Here is an 18551-nt window from a genome sequence, read left to right as displayed (position 1 = left end):
TATACGCAAGATTATGCCATAAAGTGTTCAAAACTTTGCAGTGTAACCACTTGCCTTTGGCTCCACTTCAGTTTTGTACATTTAACGATGTCATTGCATGGTCTATAAGAGTGTAGACCATGGAAAAATGTGGAAGTTTGGTTCCATCTTCAATATCAATATAATTGTGATAACAGTGAATGACAAATGTTGTGTTTTCTGTAGGGATGTTGATGTAACAGGTGTAACCACAGTCAACCGAAGTGTGTTACCAGTTGTTCAAAACAGTATATTGCTGTCATCAAACAGCTCTTTCAATGCACTTGATGGTAATCCTTTCTCAGTCTTTGAGCCTGAAGAAGAAGATGACAATGACGATATTGATGATGATGATGATGATGTAGTGTCAGTCGGCTCAGACAAGTCAGCGGATGACCCTGACATTTATGGTTTCTTTACTGAAGACCACCATTTCACAAACAGGTATTGTAGGATTTAATAAAAATAGAATGAGAGCTTGTCTTTTGGACCAACAGCTCTAAAATTCTGTTTGTATGAGGCAATTGCATGCTATTTCTTTTTTTGGCTTTCCGGATCAGCAAATACTTACCTGGGCCTCTGTGTGCCCCACAGAAGTATCAATTTGTCTTGGATGACAGGAAAGCATTTTTGTAAGCCCTAATTAATTTTAATCAAACCTAACCTTGTACATCAACTGCTCTTTTTATTGTTGTAAGGCTCCTATGTAAGCTACACTGTCCTATAACTTTTGTTTTCACATGACTTTTTCAGACTCAAGTTTGGCTTTCTTGTTATTTTCGTTAAATGTAGTTCTTTATTATTACAGTTATATTCTTTTTTAGGATGTGCCCTGTTATAGAGCAATTCAGACGCATCAGTGACTCTGAAGACAGTGAAGATGATAGCGACTTTGTTGGATTTATTGATTGTGATGAAGATATGGATGCAACGCAGATGTGAGTACATGTGTCTTTTTCATGACCTGATCTGTTCAATGTGCATTACTGGGTGTATTAGGAAAATTTACATTTGTTGTTTCGCTAAGCCTTTGTATTTTCATTTTCTATTTAATGAAAGGGCTGTTTTTTTTTTACAACATTTGAAAATTAGACTTTTATGTCAAGCGTTCAGAAATGATAAAGAATACCATTTTAACAAGTCATTATTAAAATCCTGAGAGGGTTTTTCCAGATACTTTACTTTGAATTAGACTTTTTGTGGTGATTGCTACTTAGATCCATGTATTGTTTTTGGAGCAAACACTGTTAAAAAAGAAGAGACTTGAAGGCACAATAATTATTGTCCTTGATTTTTTTTTTTTTTTTTTTTGCAGTGATGATCACACAAAGCTCCTTTGTGAAGATATGGATATAAGTGTAGATGATGAACGGACACTGACTATGATCCAAGATATGGATGCTTCTGACGTGATCCAAGAAAGTTTACCTTTGCTTGTACAGGAGCACAGTATTGAAGCTGGTAGTTCTCAGGGCATTGTATTCGAGGGTGCCACCCTTCAAGGCTCAGGCAGTGAATTACCAGGGCTACATGCAGAGCAATCGAAAAAGGTGGAGGACAACAAGGAAAATATACTTGCTGCACTGCAGAGCTCTCTGAATGACCTCACAAGCATTGGTGAAGAACTAAGAGATTTTGCCATGCTCCATCAAAGGAGTAGGCACATTGTCTCTGTTGAAAAATTGTTGGAATTGGCTGGTTCCAAGTGTGCTTTTGAGGTGAATGGCTTTGCTTGTCTTGCTGTACTTAATCACAGCACCCACAAAGTTGGTGCAAATGTAGAAGTAACTTCAAGATGTATCAATGGCCATAGCAAGAAGTGGGTGTCCTCTGAGGTGTTAAGTTACAAACAAGGCCAGCCTGTGTATCTGAATGATTCTTTGTTACCTGCTGCAATTCTTGTGTCAGGTAACAACTATGACAAGTTTGGTTTGTTTTGCAAAGCCTTAGGCCTCAGTATCATTAGTAAAAACACTTTCATGCGGTTCCAGAAACACTGTGCTGCACCAGTCATTGAGGAGGTGTGGGGCAAGATAAACGAGCTTGTCAAAAAAGCCTTCAAACACTTTCAGGGTGTGTGCCTGTGTGGCGATGGTCGCAACGACTCCCCTGGCCACAGTGCTCGATATTGCGTGTATACAATAATGGAGCACTTCACTAATGTGGTGGTGGATTTCGAAGTTGTGGACAAGAGAGAGACAGGGGGCAATTCTACTACGATGGAAAAGGAGGCGCTGAGAAGGTTGTTAGAAAGAATGGCCACTGTCTTTCCCTTTGGTGAGCTGACAACTGATGCTTCTCCATCCATCATCAAACTTGTGAGGGATTTGAAAGGTATGTAAATGTAACTGCAATATTATGGTATCTAAGACCTGACGTGAGATGAGCGATGACTTCATTGCGTTGTCTATGAGTAATCGAAGCCCAAGCTTTTTGTGGCTTATTGGATGACATCCATTATTCATCTATTTGTCGCTGTTCATCTGCAATAGTCAATTTCTAATCAACTGAGGATTACATATTGATTATTCATTGATATCATTAGTTCTATTTGATTTATGTCTGGCTAATACTACCAAGGGTTACTTGTTAGTAGCCATCAGGAAACTCTCAACCATTGAACCTGCCACTTCTCTAACCATATGTTGAAGTAATGGATTTCTTCATAGATTCCCTTTTGGTGAAGTTACAAGTTGTGTCTACTTAACTTCAGTTGTATGTTAATTGTTGAAATGTCAGCTTGTTATATCACAAACCTCAATTTATGCTGTGATTGTTAATCTACCTAGAAAAATTTCCTCAACTTATGGAGCTGTTCCATTCACTAGACATTTGGCACAAAGCCAAGAAACTAAACAAAGCCCTTCATCAGGTGAGTTAACTACACTAAAGGTAGTCTTCTAGACCAATAATTATTGTACTTCAGGGCATAGGATTTAAGTATGCATATTGTCATACAAAGTTTAATAAGCAGTATTTTCAGAGAGGAAAAAATACATTTCACTTTTTTTTTTCCTTGTGGGAGGTGGTGATGGCGAAATGGTTAGTGGGCAGGACTCTGGATTGGTCGACCCAGGTTTGAGCTCTTGCTGGGGCTGTTGTGTTCTTGAGCAAGACACTTTACTCTCCTAGTGCCACCCTCCACCCAGGTGTATAAATGGGTACTGGCAAATAGACAAGAATGCAATGGGGGTGGGGGGGGGGGGGGGGGGAAGGGGGAGTTGATACACTTCTAGTCACTTCATACAACAGAAACTGGGATAAGCCCTGTCCTTATTGGTCTCTTGGCTCGAATGCCGACTGAACTAACTTTTATTTGTTACATTAGGCTGCCAAAATAAAAGGCTGCAGTGACCTTCAGGAATGGACCGATTGCATCGTAAATCACTTCTGGTATTGCAGCCAAGATTGCAATGGAAGTGAGGAACAGCTAAAGGTAATGCTCTGTGCCTATCTTGGCCTATTACTTTCACTGCCAGTTCAAATACAGAAGGCAGAGATTGTTAATGATGGAGAAACAATTTAGATTTCTGAAAAAAATGATTATGGAAGCAAACATATTTGACATTATTGTACAAGTTACATTTGTACCTTTATTGTGTAACTCATTGCATAGGAAACGTGGGTTGGCGTGCTGCATCATGTCTGTGGAGAGCATACATGGGCTACAGGACAGTGCAAGCATGATCCCCTAGGTGATGAAAGTGCTAAGAAGTATCTTGAGAAGAATTCTAAAGCTATGGCCGCACTTCGGAAGATTGTTCTTGATCCGAAATGGCTGAGCTCACTTCATTTCTATGTGAATTTCAGGTAATACTTATGTAAAGTATTTTTTCACAGATGGGTTTGTGGAGGGATTGAAATTATCGAGCATAATTAATCCACCAGTCTAAGAATCTTGTCAGGTATGCAGTGGTTTCATTTAGGGCCAGGCAATGAATTGACAGAACAGCTTCAAGGACGTCTCTGTCTGGTTAGGCTTTCAACACAACATTTATTGATCCTGCTGCCTGCTACAAATCTTACTGAATGATAAATTGAATCTTTTTTTTTTTTTACAGACACACCAGTGTATTAGAATCATACAACGCCATGATGACAAAGTATGCCCCCAAAAGAATGGCATTTGAGTAAGTACTGAATTCATTCATATATTTTGTGTTTGATCATCTCTTTACTGGCTGGATTCAACTTAAAGCCGCTCCTCCTAGTTAATACAGAAAGAACAAGACATTTTTTTTATCCAAAAAGAATCTATTATGGGGACAATGACTTGACTTGATGTACATGAAAGTATCAACCATCGCAGTTTCTAAAATTACATAATAAATGGTAATAACTTCACTTTTAGGGTCATAGTGTAATCCGCTTATATATTCCGATTTAATTGATTACTTGATGCATCATCTGATCACTTACAACTAGGTATCCATACTTCATCATGCGGGTGATGATTGCAGCCATTGACCACAATATGCACCTGAACCGCAAGCCAAAGCTTACTAAAGAAGGGAAACAGCAAGGCCATCGGAAGTATTCTAAGAGGTCCCAGAAATTCCACGCAGAGGTTGTCAAGGAGGAGAAGCAATACAGCTATTTTCCATTCCTTGTGTGCAAAATGTTGCATAGGCGATCTGTATACGAGGGAAGTTTCACTTTGCCGTCAGATAGAAACAGCTTTGATCCAAAACAAATTGCTCCCACCATTGGAATGAAGGAACCCCCACCTACAGAGGAATTACTGAAGGGACCCTCTCGCTTCGATAAAAAAATCCATTTGAAAACTGACATACAACAACTAATGCCTATATAAACCCACACCAAGCGAATGGGCTTATAATTTACACATCATTGCTATTTTTTTAACAAAACCACTTAAAATATTATTTTTAAGCTAAATTCAACTCTAGCCAAGTGGCCTCTAGGTTTGCACTTGACTCATTCTCCAAAATTATAATTTTTTTGGCAAAGTATGTGAAATGACGTGAATAAAGTTAATCTCCAATTGTCAGCTTTATGTTCTTTCTGTTTATTATATACCAGGGTTGCCATGGTCATGGAAATGTCAGGGAAAAACAGACAAAAATAAAAAAAAAATCAAGTTCAGGGAAGATCTTAGAAGTTTGTAATAGTCAGTGAAAAGTGAGGGGATTACATTTTCTGGCAGAAAAGCATTATTAAAACTGATCAATTTGAATGACATTTGCAGGAATAGCAGTTTTGATCAGGTTTGAGCAGTTTCGAGTTTTTTTTTATTATTCAGCTAGCTAATTTCAGGTCGGTGAAAATTGCCAAGAAGTCAGGGAACATTCAGGGAATTTTTCAGCTACTGATGAGTAGCAAACCTGTTGATACAATGTTTATATTTTTCATTTTATTAACACTCAGGCCAGGCAAGAACCATATTACAAGTTCTAAGCCGACGTGAAAATATTTAGTATGTAAAGGGTAGTAGTTTATCCAAGCCACTGCCAAAAAATAATAATTACAGATGTTGAGCAAATTGAAACTAAGGGAACTGGTCAAAACAAGTGAACTCGAGGAGGACCCACCTAGACTAAGTGGGGAAGCTTTACACAACCAATCTTTTGAGCCCGATGGAGTACATGTTATTAGCTTGAAAATTTGACAGGGGACCTTCATTGTTTGTGTGCATATGAAGTTTACATATTATTCAGGCAAACTGCACAAAAACAGTTCACGAAGGAAAGGGGGCAGAAAAGGGGGGGGGGGGGGGGAGGGGGGGGGGGTTTAGAAGTGACACTAAGTCTTTCAGTGGAGTGGTGGGTCCTGTCTGTGTAAATCAGTTTTGACCAGCTCCCTAAAGGTTAGTTGGATATGACTGATTAACAGTTTTTTGTGGCTTAGTTGTTTCTAAATCCCATGTATCTGCCATCAGCAGAAGGGTAAGCCTGCCGAATCAACCTTACTACACAGGCAGGTAGGACACGCCTGTTTCCCCTACCCAACTTGCCATACTTCCATAGAGCAAACTGGCGATAAGCTGCTTTGCGAAAACTTTCCATTGAGAAATTGAACTCATCTGCCCTAATGTCACACCGTGCTTTGATGCACACCTCAAGAATATCTCTGTCGAGACAAATATTGTTGAATGTTCTGTAAGAAGTGATACATTGTCGCTTCTTACAGCAAACATTTTCCTGTTCAGTTTCCATGGGAACGCAGACACGACATTGACACCATGGAAGGTCACTCGGGGGTGAAGGTTCCTCAGGTAAGTTCTCCGCAACCAGTTGTTTAGCAAAATCTAAACTGCCTCTGCCCATACTCAATAATCTAACCAGCAGGCTATCCTTGGCAGACTCATCCAGTCCTTGAATGAATTCCTATAAGCATATAGATTGAAAATAAATTAAACAAGGACTATGAAAATGTGTGAACCTCTGAGCTTTCTTTTATAACTACTATTTTTGTAATTATTGCCAATGTAACATAAGTTTATATTTTCTCTGGGAGCAAATTACTTTGAATTCAGAATCACTCCACACTAAAGAGTTGCAAGACAGACGCGCCATGTTTACGTAAAACACATGTCTGATATAAACTCCAAGTATTCTGGTTGTGTATAGTGCAACTGGGATTGTAGAATAGACCTAATCGGCTAACTCAATGTTGTACCCAATTCAAACCCTTTGAGAATAAAACTTTTTGTTCCAGGTATTTCCATATCATTTAAATATGAATGCTACATTATCATGCAAATACAATACACAAAGAATCTTAGTCCCGGGAGATTTGAATTGGGTACAACATTGAGTTAGCCGATTTGGTCTATTAAGCTTCAGATAAAAGGGGCTACAGTCCATCATGGTCATGAACAATCCATCCAAACTAAACCATGATCAAAGAAGGAAAAGAAACAATTTTTTAATGAAGGTTTACCTGAATCGCTGTAGAAGATTGCTCGACGTCTGCCTCGAAGCGATCGGCGCCATCCGTAATGACATTGTCCTGTCTTCTTTGAGTGACCACGGTCGCTGCCAACTGTATAGTGAATAACATGAGCGATATTTCGCAGAAGTCTCTTAAAGAATTACTGGTTTTGATCGTGTATAGATTTATCATTACCTGATTCGTACACTTCGATCTGTTGCATTTGCAAGCTTCTGCACAATGAAGGTTTGATTCTTTGCAAGGACATAATCCTCTTCCCCGCTTTTTTGCGCATTTCCCTGAACATGAACAGGTTATCCTTGTATTTTCTGCGTTTCCTGGTTCCTGAAATGGATCGAATACATATTAACAGGAGCTAGTTTTAGCGAAATGTAAAATTACTGGCGCGCGTGTTTCGCATTGAAAAATCGAAATATCTCACCTCGGTAGTGATGTCTATTTTTCCTTCATCGTCCTCGTTCACGTCTGCAATTCCTGAGCCATAAAAATTAACACTTTGGTATTCCTGATAGCTCGCCATAACCGACTAAACGAAGATTTTGACTTCGAAAACCTAACGCGATATTTGACAATAACTTGCCGCTTCCACAGTAAATTGCCGCGACACGAGAAATTCAGGGAAACCCCACGACCTGGTAACAGCCAATCACAAACGGCCTTGGCATTTCAAAACAATAATAAACGCCCGCAAAGCATGTGGGTGAAACCGGGCCTTTAATGAACAGCATACCTGGGCAATGAGAAGCGCAGCAGATATATCCGTTGTAGACATTACATACGGGTCTTGTCATTACTGGGCAACTGTGCCGTGAACGAGTCCCCGGAAAGTAAAAATCGCATCCTTGATATTTCCAAGTCTGTCCTTCAAATATGATCCCTCGATCTTTTATCAATTCAGCACCTGAAGGTGAAATAACCATAGAGTTTACTCGCGCTGTTGTATACTGACAACAGGTCATTCGATGAATCACATTTGGTGGTTACCTCATATTATTTGGATCGAAATAACTGCATGCAGTCTTCTTTATCGCAGTTTAATGAATGATAGTCCTTACAGAAGTTGATGGTTAGTTCATAGTTGCATCAAACAACGAATAGGGAGCAGTGATGGCGCAGTGGTGAGACCACTCTCTACTTTGCTCCTAAAGGTACTCCGGTTTTCCCCGCTCCTCTAAATCCAATGTTTGATTCGATTTGAGTTAAATTTATTAGCTTTCTCTGTTCAGTGTCCTCGATTAGTGCCTCGGCACTGACTGACTTTATTAATTTACTTTAATAATTTATTTATTTATAACGCGCAAGTATAAATTTACATTTTCACCTGCCTTGACAATTATTAAAGTTTATTGTTATTGTTATTGTTATTGTTATTATAAACGCTGGCGTTAACAATCTTGGAGATTTGAAAATTTCGGCATGGGTCTACTACGAAGAGTTCACCAAGTTGTTTCATTTTGCGCTTTAAAAATCTGTGAAAGATTACGCGCTGTAGTTTACGAATTCTTACCTTCACAACGTTTCCTATTGTTTATTATAAACTCGAGGACCTTGCAAGATGGCTGCTGGCAAATCTGCTTATGTTGATAGGCACCGTAAAAGTATGCAGGGAAATTGACTGTCAAAGTTCTTTTGCAATTCACCAGGCCCCCAATGCAGTGACAACTGAGACACCTGGAAACTTTCCATCCTTTTGTGCTCTTTATGACCAGTATCCCATTTTCTTCATCTTTGCATGTAACTGAAGTCAAATTTAATTAAGAAACGAAACCATTTATCAACTGGGGGCTCTTCTCTACACGAAAAACCCTCATTATCTTTTAAAGTCGTTGACTCAAAAACGACTTCTTCAAGTCTCTAAGGTGCGGAGTGAATTTGAGCCAGATGCCCATAAAGCGAGACTAACGTAACCTACGCTTAACAATTTCTCATAATATAAATTATGTCGCTCCAGTTATGAATCCAGGAAGCTCGAAGGCAATTTACTATCCTTTACATGTGTCTTATGCAACAAGTAAGAATTTAGAAATGGCAGGCGGATGCAGAACTTGTTGTAAGTAAAAGGGCTATCAGACTTGCCGTGGGCGCATGCCCACGGCTATCAGACTTGCCATCTAGGCCGAGGCTTTGCAAAGCCTCGGCCTAGATGGCTTTGGTCTAAAATGGAGGGGAGGGGGTGGCGGCTGCGGCTCTTTCCTTGGTCCGCCACTGATATTGACACATTCTTTCTGTCATACCAAGAAAAACCTATCCTGAACCAGCAGAGATTCAAGGTATTTCTATTGGCAAATAATCTAGTTGAGGAGCTCAAGACGTTTGTCATACAAACATGCAGTTTTGAACCTATTCTCTAATTGCACAAATCCCATAATATACCTCTTTTATCCCGAAACAATTTCCATAGGTATTGTTTTCGATTTCTCTTGGGACATCATCATGTCCCAGGAGAAATTTAAACAATGATTATGCAAACTTTTAGAGAATGAAAGAGGTGTATTATGGGATTTGTGCAAGTAAAGAGTTCAGAAAATACCTCTTCCCAGTAAACGTAATTTACCATAATTAAAAGGCTGTTCGCCTGGAGTCGCCTACCATTTGCACAATCTGTCTCGTCAGATCCATCCGGGCATTCTTCTATTCCATTACAGAAGTGAGAGTCCCGGATATAAAAGCCCTGTGACGCACATTTGGTCAGCTTTGCTCTGTTGTCAAGAAATGCTAAAATGAAACAAAAGTGACAGAGGCGGTTTGAAATAAATGCCATCGCATGTAAATATCAGTGTCCGAGGACATTTTCAACGAATATTAGAGCCGTTCATTTTTAAACTATTTTGATTCACAGTAGGCTCGATTACTAGTGGTTGTCTTGGGAAAGGAGCCCCGTGCTCCTCCCACGAAGAGCGGGGAGAAACGAAGATCGGAATCCGGAGATAGAGTGGCGGAAATCGAGCATACGATTTACAGAGACGTGCAAAGACTCTCGGATAAGGACTATAAATCGCAGTACCCATGCATCAAAGATCCACCATGTCCATAATGTTCTCTCAAGAGTCCAATAATTAACCAAGAGCAAGAATCTGGTATCAGGTTTGTCCCCATCAGCGTCAGAAAAATGTCTATTTTTAAAGCAAGTTTTGCGGGAAAATAAATTGGTTTCAACATTGGGTCTACTGTTAATTTTAGCGCAAAACTTGGTCTGACGCAGATGGGGTCCAGGCGTGATGTCTCTAAAAAGCCGGTTTATGGTGTAGGAGGCCACCTAAGCAGAAACAGCCATAATATAAGTCAAAAGGGACTTGCCGAGTGCTGGAACATTTAGATGGCGCGGTGCAGGGATAGCGCAGTGATGAGACCACTCGCCTCCCACCAATGTGGCCCAGGTTCGATTCCCAGACTCGGAGTCATATGTGGATTAAGTTTGTTGGTTTTCTAATCTGCACCGAGAGGTTTTCTCGGGGTACACCGGTTTCCCCTCTCCTGAAAAAACCAACATTTGACTTGATTTCCGTTAATTGTTAATTTCAGTTTACAGTGTCCCCAAATAGTGCTCCAGCGCTAGAATGAGATGTAGATGTAGACAGTTCATATCGACTCGCATTCATGACTTGTCTGTCTATTGTACCCAGCACAGAGGCACTTACAATAATGAAACAGAATTAAGGAAAAAAAGAGAAAAAGAAAAATGGATAGAATAAACAAAGTAAAGAGAGAACAGACCCAAGTAAGCAATTTCGATTGTTTCGCGAATGCCAGCCAAAAATCTCCAAAGTTTTGTCAATCACTTGCGAAAGAAGTTCTAATACGATCGACAGCGCATCGGTGGCCCAGTTGGTTGAGCTCCGGGCTGTCAGGTGGGAGGTCGTGAGTTTAACTCCGGCAGGACCAACACTCAGGGTGTTTAAATAACTGAGAAGAAAGCGCCGCCTTTGTAATAACATCTGCAAATGGTTAGACTCTCTAGTCTTCTCGGATAAGGACGATAAACCGTAGGTCCCGCCTCACAACCCTTCAATGTTCATAATCGTGTGGGACGTAAAAGAACCCACACACTTAGTCGTTAAGAGTAGGGCATGTAGTTCCCGGGTGTTGTGGTCTGTCTTCTGTGGGGTATCATTGTTGGGAGGGTAAATGTTTGGAGATACTAGCTACACCAAACTACTCTAAAATCCGAGTGTGAATAAAAATATATGATGTGATATGATACCGGTACGTACGAAGAAAACTCGAATAAACAATGTTGTTGTTGTTGTTGTTCTGTTCCGTCGTTGCGTAGGGGGAGCGGTCAATTAAACATGTATTGTATGTATAGTATTGCATTGTATAAACTGCTGTAAGCACTTATGCGCCTCGGAAAGATACCATTTCACTCACCTTTGCAGGCACTTAAGAACGATGCTGTCTGTACTTGAATATCACACAGCTCGCATGTGGGAGACGCCGATACCTTGTACAATCCATGCCTTATTTCAACAAAGTACTTTGTGCAGTTTATGCTTCCATTTACGCATGCGCATTCCACACAGGAGCTGTTCAACCAGGTCTCAAAATTCTTTCTAAATTTTCCGCTGACATCAAGACACACGGGATCGGCTAGCAGTTGACATAATACGTGGTTGCCTGATGTACACGTGCAATTCGTTGTCGGATCAGCCAACCAAACGTCGCCTGGCTTTCTCGTGTTTCGCTGATTATCCACGCAGATAAAAGTGGGTAGAATCGGTGGAGGTATAAGTTCCATTATGCATGCAATCTGAGCTGGGCCTGAACAAGAACACGTTGACAGACCCTCTTTCCACGTTTCACCAATTTGACGAATGTTTCCATTGATGTCAGTGCAATGCGAAGCTAAAGTAGAAAACGAGAACAAGCATGAAGGCAGTCAATGCACTGCTCATTGATCACTTGTCAGTCTCAGTTGGAATTTAGAGCGTTTTCGAAAATGAGCAATGAATGTCACGATCAGATTTATGATTCTGACATTTCATAAGAAGCAACTTTGAAACTTATAGGTTGATCCAGGTCAGATCATTCAGTCAATCATTCAAGAGGGACAACTTGACCATTTAGTGCTCTCGTCATTGCACGGACCCTTAATTCACGGCAATCGGTCAAATAATTATTCAGATGGTCAATGAGTCAAACAATCATTCCTCCATGTAATAAGCCATATACTGTAGTCAGTTGGCCAATGGCTCATCAGACACTAATCCACTTTGTTATTATTATTATCATCATCATCATCATTATCATGATCATGATCATGATTATTATTATTATTATCTGCAGTATACACGTATGGATGCTCTAATGTTAAAAGTATATAGGGCGCAAAGCGTAGCCTATGTCCTCTTACGGAACATAAGTCTCTATATAAAGGAGCATTTTAAAATAATAAAATACTATATATATATATATACATATATATATATATATATATATATATATATATATATATATATATATATATATATATATATATCATAATAATCCTTAAAATCCTAAATCCTAAAATTCTAATTTAAATTTAAATTTAAAAATAAATAAATAAATAAATAAAAAAATCCTTAAAATTTTCTAACACTCTATAATTTCTAAAGTTCGTAAGATTATTTGACGATGGCCTTGAAGGCCCGCGCTATGTTAAGCGAACTTGAGATAATAGCTTTCTGCATCCTTCTGAGAACCTCCCTTCCTCTAGCGCCCACAAGTTTCTTTATTGTTTTCTCTAAATCTTTAGACCAACCGCCTAGCACATCAATCACTACGTTGCACTGTTCCACGACATAGCCAGGGTACTGCTTCCTTAACTCCCAGCGCAGTGGAGCATACTTTTCCGTCTTCTCCCTCTCCTTTTTCCCACGGTTGTCTAACCAGGGGCAACTCATTTCAACTGCCCAGACTCGTTTCCTCCTGTGATCCACAAATCTGACGTCCACTCTGTTGGCCTTGACATAGCTTTGTTCGGCATACACTGGTACATCCCAGTAAGCTTGAGCTTCCGGAGATTCGTACACTGGTTTGGGTCCCACTAACGAGTACCATGGTGGTACTGAGTCCACTAGCTGCAGGTCTTTACACACCTCAAAGAACAACACCTTAAGTGCAGCGTTGTGTCGCTCCAAGTACTTGGACTGTGCTAAAGCAGGACATCCTGCAAGAACATGCGCAAGAGTTTCTGCAGCGCCTCCGCACAACCTACACGTGATCTCTCCTTGTGAAGTTCCTGTTTTGATCTTTGTATACACTCTAGTAGGGGTGAGCTGTTCGTAAAGCTCCAGTACCCCGGTAATCGTGTGGGTGGGTGCTGAGGGCCACTCCCGTAGCCAAGCAAAACACTCATCCATGCTCAGATCTTTGTCGTGCCACCGTGCACACAGAAAGCGACCATGCCACTGCTCGCTCTCAATCTCTTCCTGTAACTTCTCCGTCACAGTCCTCCTCAAATAACCCTTAACTTTCTTCCCTAGACTTTCTGTATCCGGAGCTTGGCGCGGGCTGCATGACGGTTTCGGATAGTTCAAAGTCAAACCCGTGTCCAGCTCCTCCGCGTACTTGCATGCCTCCTTAACCAACGAAGTGAATCCCTTCTCACTCGCCCTCTCTTCAAACTTCTGAACTAACCTCATGGTAGGATCTGTATTCTCATACAGCTTAATTGCAGATTTGATTTTTGTTAGCTTGTATTCTTGCTCAATTGCGCGTAGGCCACGCCCACCCTTGTCCCTGGGTAGATACAACATAGCCGTCGAACTTAGCGGATGCTTCCCTCCGTTCTCACATATTATCTTTCTCGCCTCTCTGTCGATCACTCTAAGCTCTGTAATAGGCCAATGCTGAGTCCACATCAAATAGGAGAGGACTGGAAGAGCAAACTGGTTACTTGCAGTCACACGGTTGGAATCAGACAGGGGGCTACTCCAAATTAATGACAACCTTTGCAGGTACACCTTTGCCGCACATTCCAATGCCAGCTTCTCATCCTGCATCACAGTCTCTCTCACCCCTAGAAACTTGTAAGTAGAACTCGCGTCCAAGCTTTCCACGACCCCCTCGTGACCTAACCTCACACCTGCTGCATCATGCACTTGAGCCCCTTTCCTCACATGAATCACATTGCACTTCTTAGGATTCCATGTTAGTCCAATGTCCTCCATGGCGGCACTGGTAGATTTTAAAACTCTGTTGAGCTTAGGTTCAGAGGACGCAAAAACTTTCAGATCATCAATATACATTAAATAGGATACCTTGGCACTTATAGGCTTAGACAACTTATATCCCTCAGTAGCTTCCAGTGACCAGGCTATTGGATTTAAACATAGCGTAAAGAGGCGCGGACAGAGTGAGTCTCCCTGCGGCAATCCTCTGTTAAATCGAATACAACGAGAGGTTTCGGGACCACGTTTGGTGGTAGTAACAATCCTGGTATTCCAGCTTGCAACTAAGAATCTCATGACTCTACAAAGCCAGGAAGGAAAGCGGTGAACTTCCATAATTTCAAGCAGCCAGCTGTGATCCACCGAGTCGTAGGCCTTCTTTACATCTACCCAAGCCATGCTTAGGTTTCGTTTTCCTCTGTGACAATCTAACGTCACCATTCTGTCAATCATAAGATTGTCTGACGTCCCACTGCAGCCCAATCTGGCTCCCCTTTGTCCACTCTCCATCAGGTCGAATTCTCTCAAATGATTGTCCATTGGTGTCTGAAGGCACGACGTGAACCATTTGTAGATGTTATTTAGGCACGTTATTGGGCGCTGATTCTCGCTGCTGAATTCACCTGGTTTAGGGATGAGTCGCGTTTTTCCCTCAGAAAACCAAGTGGGATATTCCTCGGTGCTTTCAGAGATGGCAACGAAGGCTTTAGTGATCCCCTCATGCAGCACATGCATGCGCTTCCACCAATAGTTAACAAGGCGGTCAGGCCCTGGGGCGCTCCAGTTTCTTTTCTTGAGTAAACACTTGACCGCTTCAGAGCACTCTAACCTCCAGGACCCCTCCGAAGGCACTGGAACCTTCCTAGCAATTGCTTCCTTGATCTTACTCAGCCATTCTGCTTCCTTGTTCCCAGTCCCTCTCGTCTCCCATAACTCTATCCAGAAATTGCTTGCATCCTCAATGTTCTCAAATCTCTCTTCACTATCACACCCAGAGCGATTGCTAGTGGTACTCTGATATTTAGGTCGCTCCTCGTCTTCACTGCACAGCGCCCTGAAATGTGCGTAAACTTTCCTTGTATCTTGATTGAACTGCCGGTTAATCGATCTTGCTTCAAGAAGCTTTTTTCCTCTGGTATATCCAGCTTTTAGTTTACGTAACTGTGACTTTTTCTTTTCCATATAATTAATCAGTTCAGAAGAAGAGATCTTTTTACATTCTTCCATCAAAATAGTCCTGTTTTTTCTTCCTTTCTTGGTGATCTTTCTGTTTTCCCTGATTCTAACTCAGCTTTTGCAATCGATATTCTTTTTCTCAGCTCCGTCACTTTCTTTTCAAATTCTCTCTTATATTTGTCACTATGCCTTTTTCCACTGTCAGTCCGCATGTTATGTTCTTTTCTCCAACCCTTAATGAGCAGAAACGCTATGACAGCCGAGTATAATGCGCAATTAGCAACCCATAGATATCCGAAAGGGTTTTCCACAGGGAGGACTGTGTTTTGACTCATTATTTCGCCAACAGTCTTGGGACTTTCGCCAACAGTCTTGTCATTATTATTATTATTATTATTATTATTATTATTATTATTATTCAGTATTATTATTCAGTATTATTATTAATACTTACGAAATGTAAAATTAAAAGTAGTTGAAGAACCCAACGAAGAGTTCGTTTGAGCTGAAAATAAAACAGAAGAAATTTGTTCAACATACTTTCTTAAAATATGTATCATTCTCGGTTATTTGCTATTTCAAACAAGGACTAAGCTTCTATAAGAGGAGTTTTTGGCCATTACATTTTTTCCAGAAAACGCACGTGTTTAATTAGAAGTTTTTCACATTAGTTTAGTGGGTTCGCCCCACTAAAAAGACTGGAATTAATTTAGAGGACTCGAAATGTTGTTTTTCTACTTTGTCCTGAAAAATTCGAGTTAGCCTGCATTCTGTTGACAGACAAGCGAAGCTATAGGACAACCAGCCTCGTTTCCAGGGTCTCCAGACCCTGGGAACAAGGTTGTAGGACAACCAGCATCTTGCATCTACAACCTTAGCCCTATAATGCAGTGTTACGCCTTCAAAACAAGAAAGTTTCTAACAGCTGAAGTCGCTCACCTTTCGTTGTGACAAATGCAACGATGCAAATAAGCCCAAACCGGAACGTTTGTTGTTGTACCATCTCTTTTAAGGTTTACAAATCTCCTTTATAGAAACAGAGGAAGAATTAACATCACAATCAGACGATATTCTTATCTTATTATTATTGGTTATTTAATACATATAACTGTGTAGGTAGATACTGAGTTGTGACAGCAGCAGCCAACAGGAGCTCCACTTTCTTCCATTTCCCGTGAGTACCGATCGACAATCACGAATTCGCCACCTTGCTTGACATTATGACGATTTTATGGGTTTTGTTTTCACCTTTCGGATTGTTTGTTCTAAAAGGCAAAGATTAGAAACTTAAACAAAGTTCCTTTCCTTTCTATTTACTGCTTGTTACGCAGTTTACCATTAATTTTTGGAAGTGAAAGATGCCCCGCCCTGACAGACCATAACACCGGAGACTACGTCTCTACACCCTACTGGTGTTGTTATTTTCTGCAAGTCGAGAATTTCCTATCTCGACTTATAACTCGAGATATCGACTTACAACGCGAGATCTCGACTTATAACCATAACTCTAAGTCAAGATCACGCTTTATAAATCGGTATCTCGCATTGTAAGTCGAGATCTCGCATTATAAGGCGAGATTTCACATTGTAAGAGGATATCTCGCACTGTAAGACGAGATCTCGCTTTATAATGCAGTAGGATTATAAGTCGGGATCTCGAGTTAAAAGTCGATATAGGAAATTCTCGACTTGCAGAAAATAACAACACCAGCAAGACCCTTAAGGGCCACTGTAGTACAGTGCTCAACCAACTGAGCCACCTGTCGTGAAATCACCAAATTTTAGATTTTTGTCACAACCATGAGCAGGCAACAGAGAATCTTTCATTCTGAAACCGCCTTACCAATTTATTTCGAGTATAATTTGCTAACATTGAACAAAGTAAACGAGGTGAAAAAATCGAGAAAGACTATCGATGGTGCAAGTGACATTTTCGTGAACATCGCCATCGTTGATCTTAAAATTCCATGCTGTTAGGACAACGACGACATTTTCCAGAACCGTAAAATGTAATTAAGATTCTCTTCCAACTCTCTCTTCATGTTCATGACTAACAGCTGTTCAGGAATTAACTACACTGTATGAAAAAGCCCTGTAAGCTTTAACGGTGTTCGCGAGAGGAATCTATAGTGAAAACTACGTGATACTTCTACGTTGACTGATCCGTCCCGTCCAAAAATAAAAGCGAAATTTTAAAGGAAAGCAAAACTAAGATCCTACAACATACAAAGAGTTACGAGAGAGAGAAACCTAGTTGATGAACCAGCGTCAGCAATTAGATAATGATTAAGGCTTTTGTTTGTTGGTGTTTCCGGCATTTTTAGTACAACAAGTCTTTTTTTCCACTCGGAATAATCAGGAAATGATTAAGATAACTCGAAGTTCTATACATTTTCAAATGATGCCCTACCAGCCTCGTCGACGCTAATGCTTCAACTTCACTTTAATTTTGGGGCTGAATGTAAACGATTTTATTATTATTATTATTATTATTATTATTATTATTATTATTATTATTATTATTATTATTATTATTACTATTATTATTATTATTATTATGACAGTATATACTTATGGATGCCATACAAAAAGCAAGCCAAACCTGGGGCGACAAACGTAACCCAGGGGCCTTGAACGGGAGAACAAAAACCTAAAATAACCAAAACCTAAAATAACAATAAAAGATATAAAATATTATTATTATTATTATTATTATTATTATTATTATTATTATTATTATTATTAGCCAAGCTGAAAACGCTCGTAACATGCGTTAGCCAAGCTGTAACGTTCGTTAGCCAAGCTGAAAACGTTCGTAACATGTTCTTAAAATTGCGATGGTATACTAAGTTTGAAAACAAACTTGAGTTGTTCTTCAGCCGTATCGTGCAATAAAAAAACAGATTTTTAATCATGATGTTAAAGAAAAAGGTCCATGATAAGTATTTGAGTTTCTTGTCCTGTTAGACTACAGTTTACTCTTCTTTTACCTTGATTTATACTACTCACAAAAACCAACTGAAAAACAAACGGCAAAAGATTATTAGCAAGAAAATAGACGATCAGCTTGGTTATGTTCAGTTCTTGGTATGTTCTAAACATATTGATTAATTTATCTCACCTTGAATGATTTTATACAAATAAATTTTTAAAAGAAAGAGTGTACTTTTCAAAAAACGTGAAAAAACGGATTTAAGGACGTGGGCATAGCATTTTAGCACGAGGGATTTTAGGACGCGAACCGTTCATTCGCAGTTTCTTTCGTTTTTGTCATTACAACATGAACGACAT

General features: G+C 40.0%; 2 protein-coding genes across 3 annotated transcripts in view; one reads left to right on the top strand and one right to left on the bottom strand.

Moving 5' to 3' along the window:
- The window catches only part of LOC138006625 (uncharacterized), a 7224-nt gene extending 1357 nt beyond the window's left edge, over positions 1-5867 (top strand). Inside the window, exons 4-12 of one of the 2 annotated variants that reach the window (XM_068853072.1) lie at positions 205-462; positions 843-956; positions 1334-1736; positions 2010-2352; positions 2808-2890; positions 3347-3454; positions 3635-3828; positions 4080-4148; positions 4444-5867. In XM_068853072.1, coding sequence (XP_068709173.1) covers positions 205-462; positions 843-956; positions 1334-1736; positions 2010-2352; positions 2808-2890; positions 3347-3454; positions 3635-3828; positions 4080-4148; positions 4444-4831 — 1960 coding nt within the window. In that variant the 3' untranslated portion in view covers positions 4832-5867. Of the gene's footprint in view, positions 1-204; positions 463-842; positions 957-1333; positions 2353-2807; positions 2891-3346; positions 3455-3634; positions 3829-4079; positions 4149-4443 lie in introns of both variants that reach the window. The other variant, XM_068853071.1, reaches the window with a different exon arrangement.
- The window catches only part of LOC138006623 (uncharacterized), an 80392-nt gene that overhangs the window by 48516 nt on the left and 13325 nt on the right, over positions 1-18551 (bottom strand). The window contains exons 3-8 of the mRNA XM_068853065.1: positions 16200-16286; positions 15715-15765; positions 11302-11775; positions 9523-9648; positions 8441-8671; positions 7664-7834 (exon numbers count right to left, since the gene is read on the bottom strand). Coding sequence (XP_068709166.1) covers positions 7664-7834; positions 8441-8671; positions 9523-9648; positions 11302-11775; positions 15715-15765; positions 16200-16263 — 1117 coding nt within the window. The 5' untranslated portion in view covers positions 16264-16286. The remainder of the gene's footprint in view (positions 1-7663; positions 7835-8440; positions 8672-9522; positions 9649-11301; positions 11776-15714; positions 15766-16199; positions 16287-18551) is intronic.

Source organism: Montipora foliosa, chromosome 6 (assembly GCF_036669935.1).
Source record: "Montipora foliosa isolate CH-2021 chromosome 6, ASM3666993v2, whole genome shotgun sequence".
Lineage (NCBI taxonomy): Eukaryota > Metazoa > Cnidaria > Anthozoa > Scleractinia > Acroporidae > Montipora > Montipora foliosa.
Note: the sequence above shows the minus strand (reverse complement) of the source record. Positions and strands in the feature narration are given on the sequence as shown.